This window comes from Chaetura pelagica, unplaced genomic scaffold (genome assembly GCF_000747805.2).
Source record: "Chaetura pelagica isolate M959 unplaced genomic scaffold, ChaPel_1.0 scaffold69, whole genome shotgun sequence".
Lineage (NCBI taxonomy): Eukaryota > Metazoa > Chordata > Aves > Apodiformes > Apodidae > Chaetura > Chaetura pelagica.
The window spans coordinates 1,081,527-1,090,596 of NW_009970724.1; the positions used below are offsets into that span (position 1 = coordinate 1,081,527).

The 9,070-nt window shown below is 54.2% G+C and overlaps 2 protein-coding genes across 2 annotated transcripts in view; both read left to right on the forward strand.

Moving 5' to 3' along the window:
• The window catches only part of LOC104396799 (selenoprotein Pb-like), a 3,138-nt gene extending 1,779 nt beyond the window's left edge, over window positions 1–1,359 (forward strand). The window contains exons 2-4 of the mRNA XM_010006697.1: window positions 15–193; window positions 315–450; window positions 1,117–1,359. Coding sequence (XP_010004999.1) covers window positions 15–193; window positions 315–450; window positions 1,117–1,359 — 558 coding nt within the window. The remainder of the gene's footprint in view (window positions 1–14; window positions 194–314; window positions 451–1,116) is intronic.
• A 12-nt stretch (window positions 1,360–1,371) lies between these two features.
• Window positions 1,372–9,070, forward strand: part of ZSWIM5 (zinc finger, SWIM-type containing 5) — a 110,820-nt gene continuing 103,121 nt past the window's right edge. Inside the window, 1 exon segment of the mRNA XM_010006698.1 lies at window positions 1,372–1,396. Coding sequence (XP_010005000.1) covers window positions 1,372–1,396 — 25 coding nt within the window.

Genomic DNA, 9,070 nt, shown 5'->3' on the forward strand with positions numbered 1-9,070 from the left:
GGCTGGCTCGGCAGGGCGCCGTCGATGTCCGCTACATGATCATCAACGAGAAGGGGCCGCTCTCCCGCGCCATGTTTGCGGAGCTGCAGCGCCAGGCCCCGCCGGGCGTCCCCGTCTTCCAGCCGGAGCCAGAGGAGCCCGACATCTGGCAGGTCCTGGGAGGCGATAAGGACGACTTCCTTGTCTACGATCGGTGAGTGTCCCCCATCCCAGCCAAGGATTTCCTGAAGTATTAGGAGTGTTTGTGAGGCTTCCCAAAGGCCCCTCCCTGCCTGGGCTGGTGGGATCCCAGAGCCCCTTCCTTCTCCCCGCAGCTGCGGCCGCCTGGCTTTCCACATCCAGCTGCCCTACAGCTTCCTCCACTTCCCCTATGTGGAGGCAGCCATCCGCTTCACCCACAGCAAGGACTTCTGTGGCAACTGCTCCTTCTACTCCAACACCACTCAGGAGGTAAGGAATAGGGAGGCTTGCTGGAGCTGGGTTCCCTTCCCTCCTCTGGTGTTGTACCTCAGCAGAAAAACAACCTTATCTTCACATCAGGGACAGGCTCTGAGTTGGAAGCTGTCCCTTGGCCACAGTTGAGAGGGAAGGTGATGAAAGGTCTGGAAGAAGGGCAGTTAAATAGGTCAGAGCTTTCTGGTTGAAGAGAAGGGGACTAAAGGGGCCATAGCCCAGATCTGGAAAAGCTGACTAGGGTTGCTGATTCTTCTGATGTAAAGAAAGGGGTGGGCAGTAGACCTGGAGGTGGCAAGCTCAGAGCAAATAAAAGGATGTAGCTCTGGGCTCAGCAGGGGATTAGTCACTTCCTAGGAGAAAAAAAAATCTATAAATACTAAATGCAAAGTCCCTTCCTGCCTCAGGATTTTGCTGGGCCATAGACAGCTTGAGCAAATGGATGTAGCTGCAGAGGTTTGTGCTCTATATGCTCCAGACTTTCCTGTCTTCCCTGTGCCCTGGGTTGGGGCTGGAGAGCCTCTGCTCTGACCCACGCAGCTTTCTGTATGATGGATGCTGTTCTCTGACCCCAGCTCACGGGCACGCTCACAGGCTCACTGCTGGGCTCTGTCTGCGTTCTCACACCTGTGTACCAGCCCTTCCTTGTACTACATTCCCCAGGCTAACAGTACCATGGAGGTCCCTGTAACCCTGACCCCACTTCCAGAACAAGAGGGGAAGGAGGCAGAGACCCCAATCCACAAGCACAACCCCCTCCATCCTCACCACCACCATGAGATCAGCAGCGAGAGAGCCACAGACCCGAGTGGGGACAAAAAACCTGTCACCCATGCTCACCACCACTACCACCATGGAGACCATGGCCAGCCTCATCCCAAGGGGCAGAAGCAGGAGGAAAATTAGCACTAAGCCGGGATGGGCAGCCTTGCAGAAGAACCCTGTAGTGCGTAGACCATGCCAACTCGCTTCCCAGAGGCTTGAAAGGACTTGCTTTGGCCTCCTGGTCACCAACAGCATTGGTCTAATAACCCCTTCCAGTAACCCCCTTATGGGCTGTGCTCCCACACTGTGACCAGGACTGAAATGCCCCCTCAGAGCCCCCCGAGGTGCTGCTTTTTCAGCCCCAGGACTGAGTTCTGAGCCTTCCTCTGCTGCCACCCACCTCTCCGTGCTCAATGAAGCCCGCTGTGCAAACCGGGAGGTCCCCGGTCGCTGCTGGCTGACACTGCACGGAGCAGCAGGGTGGGAGTGGAGGGGCCAGAACTGGGACAGGAGCAGCGCTGCCAGCAGGCTCTGCCAGTCCTGGCACCCCCGGGTGTCTTGGCTGGGGAGCAAGGGGAGGAACAACATGTGCCCCGCAGGATGCGATCCCAGGGGGCAGGGGCACTAGGAGTGGTAAAAGGTCACAGCTCCCCATGGTCCAAGCCTCCATAGCTGTCACATCCTGGCGACCTTCCAGGCCTTGCACACAGGTATGTGCAGTGGTGATGGGTGGCCGCAAGATGGTGGCCTTGTCCCCTCTTGGAGATCTAGGGGCTGTAACCAGGGTCCACAGCCCTGGGAGGATGGGGATGAGGATCCTGGGGTCACTTCTGGGGAAGAAGCAAGAACGGAGGGTGATGCGGATGTCCAGCGTACAAATAAAACCTCTGTGAAGCGAACCCTGCTCAGCTTGGCCTCTGGTGCCCCTTCCCCGGAGAGGGCTGGGGGCTGACTCAGTGCTGGGCTGCCCTTGGGCTTTCTTCTGGATACAGGTAGTGACTTGGGTCTGGAGGTGGACCTCATAAAGCATTTCCCTGTTCAGCATTTCCCTGTTCCCTCCCTGGGTAGTAACAGGTTGAAGATCAAAGACATCCCATCTCTTGACACCTTCTGGCTACCTCCTGACAGATGTGAACCCAGGGGCAGGGCATTAGGAGGAAGTTTGGCTCTGCACCTTGATTTCTGGTTGCAGGTGTAATGTTGGGGTTCCTGTTCTGCACTGCCACCATCGGGCTGAAATTCCCACATGCAGTCCAAGGTCATCTTGGGCATCTTGTCACCAGTGTCCAGCCTGGTCCCCAGTGCACACACATGTTGGGGGCTGCCCAGCCCTCAAGCCATGGGGTGTTGCACCCCTGGCAGGCAGATGTGCCTGCCTGCACCCTGGGCCACCCCCATGTCTGTCTCAGCTCTATGGCCCTTCACTCCAGCTCCATCCATCATTCCACGTAGCTCCACTCAAAGCCTCCCCTGAACCTTCCATCTCCTTTCTGAGCCCCACAGCCTGCGTGGGGAGCAAAGGGGTATTTTTTTCTGCTCAGCATTGTGGGACACCATGCCGTAGTGTGAACTCCTGATGATGCTCTGAGCTGACCTTCTGTCCCACGTCCTGGGATCCTGCTCCCCTCTGCCTTGCCTCTGTGGGAGGATGCTTTGCCCAGCAACTGGGACAGGAGCCAGGGTGAAGAGGAGCCGTTCCCCATGTTGATGAGGGCAATGGGATCAGGTGGGTCTTTCTCATCAGCCTGGAGGAGCCAGCCAGGCTCTCTCACAGGGCACTGCCTGAGACCCTGCTCCCCCTCCTCCACCTCTCTTGCTTTCTTCTTCCTCCTCCCCCTTCCTCCTCTACCTGCTCCCAGCAGCCCACAAGGGCACCTCTGTGTGCTGCTCCTGCCATCAATATTGAGGTTATCTTTTTCTTCTGGCAGCTGCTGTAATTGAAACAAAGCAGGCCGGGCCTCACGGGCTCCAATCCTCTCGCTCATTTTGCTGGTGTTGCTGAGACAACTAATTCATCTTATCGATGAGTGGTTGGCCTCTTTTCCACCAGATCCAGGCAGAGCCCCCTCCCCACCACTGGTATGGGGACTGTAGGTCCCTGGTAGGTGAGAGCAGCCTGTGTCCCTGCAGTGTGCTGCTGGGTGCTGCTCTGCCCCAGCCTCTGGTACTTGGCTTGCAGCAGCAGGAGATGCCAGGGGATCTGATCAGAAGGGAGAGGTGCAGACTGGAAGGATGATGATGACGACTTTTATCTCTGTCTTTTGCCTTCTGAAGCTTCCTTAGCCCTTTTGTTAAATTCCACATCCTTACCTTGCACAGCTCCTAAAGGTGTCCCTGGCAAGTAGGTGACATTGTGACGAGTGGGGCACACACAGATTTGCATTCCCTGCTGACGACCAGCTCTGCGATTAGCAGTGGCAGACAGAGGGATCAGGTCTGGTGTTGGGTGGGTAGTCCAGTAGCACCCTGCTGTGCTGCTGCTGCTTGGCTACCTCCCAGCAGACAAATTTTGAGCCCTGAAGTCTTGGATTGGTATTTTGCTTTGAGTATAGAAACTGAGGGGTGGGAAAGAGCCGTGACACTGGGTGAACTCCTGCATGTCTGAGTAATGGGTAGGGTTTAGGGTGAATCCTGTGTTGCTCCATATATTGTTGTCCAAAGGCTGGAAGGGTTTGGGGGGGGGTGCTGTGCTTGAACCCCCCTACAGCATAGCTCCCCTTTCAAAAGTGCTGGAGACCCAGAGCTCTGCAAAGCCTTTGTTGGTGTCTACACTCCAGCAGTGCTGAGGGAGAGCTTTGCTCCGAGTGGGCTGGAGGTGAGGTATTTTGGGGGAGTTAACAGGCTCTTCACATTGCTGATGTCAGGGGGAGTAATGCCATTAGCTGGAGTCAGCAAGCTCCAAGGAGTGCTCAGCTGTCAGGGGGGCTGGCTCAGCACACGAGGGTCCAGGGCAATGAACTGAGGCTGACTTAATGTCCTGGCAGTGCTGCACCATGCACCCTGGTGCCGGTGGCAGTACCACCGCTCCAGAGGAGGACAGACCCCAGTCCCACATCACATGCAAGCCTGCTGCCTTGGCCCTGTGTGCTGCTCCTGCCAAGAGCCAGGCAGAGCCTCTCAGGAGAGGGGGAACAGCCAGTCCTAATGTCAACAGAGGCCTCTTGTGCAGCGATGCTGTGTCAAGAAGAGGAATGGATCCCTCCTCCTCCGCCCATTCATCTGGCAGCCGGGGCTGGCGTGCTGCCAAGCTTGGCTGCTTTGGAAACATTTCATTGAGGAGGCAGCTGAGCCTAGGAAAACAGAATGAAAATATACAGAGAGATCACTGTTGTTAGGCAAAATAAATGGAGGCGGCTGCACTTCTGTCCCCCAAGTCCATCCCAGCCGGGCCCCTCTTGGTTCTATGGGGTGAGGGTGAATGCTGCTGCCTGGGAATAGTAGCCATGTATCTTCATCGTGGGTTAGGAGCTGGGGAGCAAGGGCCATAGAGCTTGTCCTCAGCTTTGCCCAACTTGCTGACATTCCTGGTGAGTAGATCCAGACTCATCTTGATGTGGCGTCACACAAGGAGATGGGACAGCAGAGAAGCAGCCACAAAAATGAGCCAGCCTGTACCCTGTGCGGGAAGTGTGTCAGATATTGGACCCATTCATTCTCACCTCCTTCCCCAGCATCAATCACAGGTCCTGGCCAGGCATGAGACCACCAGCAGGACAGAACCCACGCCCTAGGTTTTCAAAGCCCCTTTGCTCAGCATACCCCATTTTAATCTGCTGACAGAGAGAGGGCAGAGTCACCCCAAAGCAGAGTCAAGGAACAGAGGGTGGAGGCACTGCTCTGACTTCAGAGCAAAGGTGCATTCAACAAGTTTGCTTTTCCTGTTGTTTCCTTTATAACCTCTCTCCTCCCTCCAAAGGCCTCCAAGTCTCTCCCTAGTTCTTTGCTGATCTGCAAAAGGCCCATCTCAGCTCCTTCCCTCCCTCCTGGTGGGTCCAGAGTGGCTTGAGGGAGGCAAAGCTGCAGCCCTGGCCCCATGGGACTTGAAAGCTCTCACCCCTCCATGAATCCTCTTACTGGCACAGAAGCACAGCTTTATGTGGCCTCACCTCTCTGCATCCACCCAGAACGGTCCAGCCATTGCTGTGCAAGAAACTTTTGTTTGATGGATGATGGCACAGAGGGAACAATTTGTTTCTGTTATTTATGGTTTTGATCTGGGGGCTGAAAGATGCCCAGAGTGAGGAGACAAAGCCCAACCAGCACCCCAGGACAGACACATCTCACCAGCCCAATATCTGTGGATTTGAGGCACAGAGATACCCAAAGCTGAGACTGGATCCTGCACTGGTCCCTGCATTCACAGGAGCTTTACTAAAATTCAGGTTCCTTTCTCTTGCCCTCCCACCAGGAAAGCAGATAACAAGCTAGTTTTGCCGTGCCCCTCTCCATCTGCTTTGTAAAGGAGCTGGAGGAAGAAGACAAATCCACAGAGCAGCCCCTGAGTGAGAGCACCGTAACACCTGCTGAAAAGACCTCAGTCCCAAGCTGGGGTGGGCAGCCCCCAGCTACTGTGAAAGCCCTGATAGAGCTATGAAAGAAGAGCTGCATTAATGATGTTTGCTGATTTTTTTACTATGGAAGAGGTCCCAGGATGGAGACTATTTTTTTTTCCACATGGATGTGCCCCTGGAAATGTCTTTGGAATAAATTGCTGAAAAGGGTGGCAAGGAAAGGCCCAGACCAGATGCTCCAGATGTCTGAACTCTGGCTCCTGAAACCTGCTGCTGCTGCTGCCCGTTACCATGGCAGAAGTGACCGCGATGGGCTTAGCGGCGCCTGAGGCAGGGCTGGCAAATCAGTGCAGACGAGTGTACAGACCAGCAGGACCAGGCGTGAGGAGAAATCCTATAAATTGCAATGATCTGACTTTCATCAAAGCTGTTTTTTTATTAGTTTGAGATTCCCCCCACCCAGCCAATCAGCACACAGTCCTAAGGTCACACAGCCAATGAGCACCCAATGATGTGGCCAACCAGCCAACCAGCCCAGAGGCAGGAAGCTTCCCAGCCAAGCAGCCATGGGGTGTTGTAACATCCCAGCCAAGCAGCCATGAGGCATTATAACCTCCCAGCCAATCAGCTATGGGACATTGTAACCTCCCAGCCAACCAGCTATGGGGCATTGTAACCTCCCAGCCAACCAGCCAGGCCAAATTTTGTAGCTTCTCTCTGAGTGAATTTGCCCATCTCTCAGCCTCTCCTGCGTGGTGTTTTAGCTCTCAGATCTGTATGTTACCTTCTCTCCATTACAGATCCTCTTCTGTTTTCCTGAAAAAAATGAAGTTGGTTCAGTGTGTTGTTTCCCATCAGTTTAAATTCTCCCTTCTCCCATAGAAGACTGTTCCCTTCCCAGTTATCTACATTTGAATTACCATTCCCAAAGGGTGTCAAATGCAGAGAGTAAAACTGGGCTGATGCCAAGGGGTTATGGCATAACCTGACAAAGGGGTTACGGTGTTCCCTACCCAGGAGCAGGACCCTGGGTGGTGGAGGGATGATCCCTGGTCTTGGCCTGACACCAGCTTCCCACCCAGCTGGACCCTGCAACCCGTTCCTGTCTCCAAAGCCAGGGGCAGACCTGAGGCAAAGGGCTGACAGGAGCGTTGGTTACGCCTTGCTTGGCCATCATTTATTCATGCTCTTGTAGCCTGCAAAATGATTCCACGGTTATTTTAGTATCTCTAATTAAGGGGAGGGAGCTTCAGGGGCTGAGAGGGGGGCGATGGGCCGAGGGCTGCCTTCTGCTAAGCTCAGCACTGTGGCAGCCAGGCCAGCCAGGATGGACACTGCTCTCTGCAGGCTGAGGAACTTTCTGGAGCACTGTGTGCTTTTGGACTCTGCCAGGGAGAGAGCCACCTCCCCTGGAAGCCAAGGGTCTTTGCCCAGCAGCTCCTCCAGGCTTTATTGCTGGCCTGCACAGCAAATGTGTTTGCTGGAAGGGTGCAGAAATCTCCGTGGTGAGGCAGAGGCTCAGCTCTTTGCTAATCTTATGGGGGCTGGGAGAAGGCAGCCCTGGCAAGCCAGAGATGTAATGTTTGTGTGGGAGAGAGACAACAACAGCTCCTGACAGCCCTGCCTCTCTGGTCGGGTACAAGGGGGCATCTGGGTCTGCCTGATCCCAGCCTGACACTAGTACCCAAGCACTTCATTCTATTTTTCTCCTTTCCTCACTGCTGCTCCAGTCCATGTCCTTGTTCCTCCTGCCTCTCTGCTCCTGGGTGCCTCTTCTCCAGCTGAACAAAGGAGCTTCCCAACCTTCACCTTGCCCCATGGATCCCATCCCTGCAGCAGGACTCACTGGCTCCCACTGTCCAGGACTCCCAGCCCTGCCAGGTCAAATCTCCCAGTGTCTGCAGTGCACAGCAGGCAGAGGCCATGTGGCACATGGTACTGTGGGGAAGGCATGGCATGGTGCTGCCTGCCAGCATCCTTGATCAAGGATGGCCTGAGGTTTTTCTTGCAGATTGCTGTCCCTCTTGGCAGTAGATGAAGGGCAGAGAAGCTGCAGCACCCTGAGCATCCCCTGCTTTAAGCTCATTCACCCCTGAGTGTGTACAGAGACATACAGGCAAGCAGATCTGTTCCTGTGTCAAGGTGAGGGTGAGAGCAGCCATCCTGCATCCAATCTTTGAATTCAGCAACTGCTTGGAGAGGGGAGGTGGTACTTGCAGTCCTTGCATTTCTCTTCTGAGTAGACAGACAATTGCAGTCACTGAAGGAGGTCCCTGAGATTGTCGGTTCTGGAAAGTTTCATAAAATAACTGGCTGGGCAGTGAAAAGGAACTTTATTAGAGTCCCTGCTGGAAGAGGAGAACAGCAATAACTCAGTGCTAATGAGTCAGTGAAGAATCCATGGGGGATTCAAACAGTTTGAAGGCAAAAAGCTCCAGCTCAAGCTTATGCTTTATCAGAGACCTTACTAAGCACTGGAGAATCTAAAAATGAGCCTCAGGTCTATGGGCAACTAAACCAAACTATGAGTCCTCTTGCTTGCAAAGCCAAATAATTCATAAGGCAACACCTTCTGCCCCTTCCTGGATGTTGGATACACAGGTATAACTACCCTGGACAATATGTCCCTCTGCTCTGCCATTACAGTAGGGGAGCTGCAGGCTGCATTACTCCCTGTGTCCTTTCCCTCCTGCTTCTGCTCTGAGCAGTACCAGCAACATGGGAAAGGCAGAAGCCACCATGCTTCCAGCATGTGCCTAGGGCTGGCTGGTGGCTGTAGCAGGGAGCTTGTTCTGCTGAGAAGCCCAGCGTTGGCTGCTTCAGAGCAGCTAATCTTCTGGGTGGCCAGAGCAGGAGCTTGGCGACCACCTGCACTCTGTTACCTACCTCCTTTCCCATTGTTTATTTGCCATAAAGCTCCTACTGTTCTTGTAGATCTTCATCTGTTATCAAGGGACTCCCTTGGTGCTCACTGACTCTTGCAAAGCTCTGCTGTCATCTCTGCAAAGCTCAGCCAGTGTTATCCATGTTAATGAGGGTGCAGCATGGACTGTTCAGAGTCAAAGCAGCGTCAAAGAAGCACAGTACCATCCAAGAGAGGGGAAGATGCCCAGGGAAAGGCAGTTCTTTCTGCTGGGTGTGGGGTTTGGCCAAGGTGGGGAGAGGAGAGCAGCTACATGAAGGTGTGCGGGTGGGAGCAGCAAGGAGGTGGCATCCCCTTGGGCTGAGATGTGATACCTACCAGCACTTACCTTGACTACCACAAAAAAAAAAAAAAAAAAAAAAAAACAGGGGTCAAGGAAGCCCCACAAAAAATTCCAGAAGCCCCTTTTTCCCTTCTC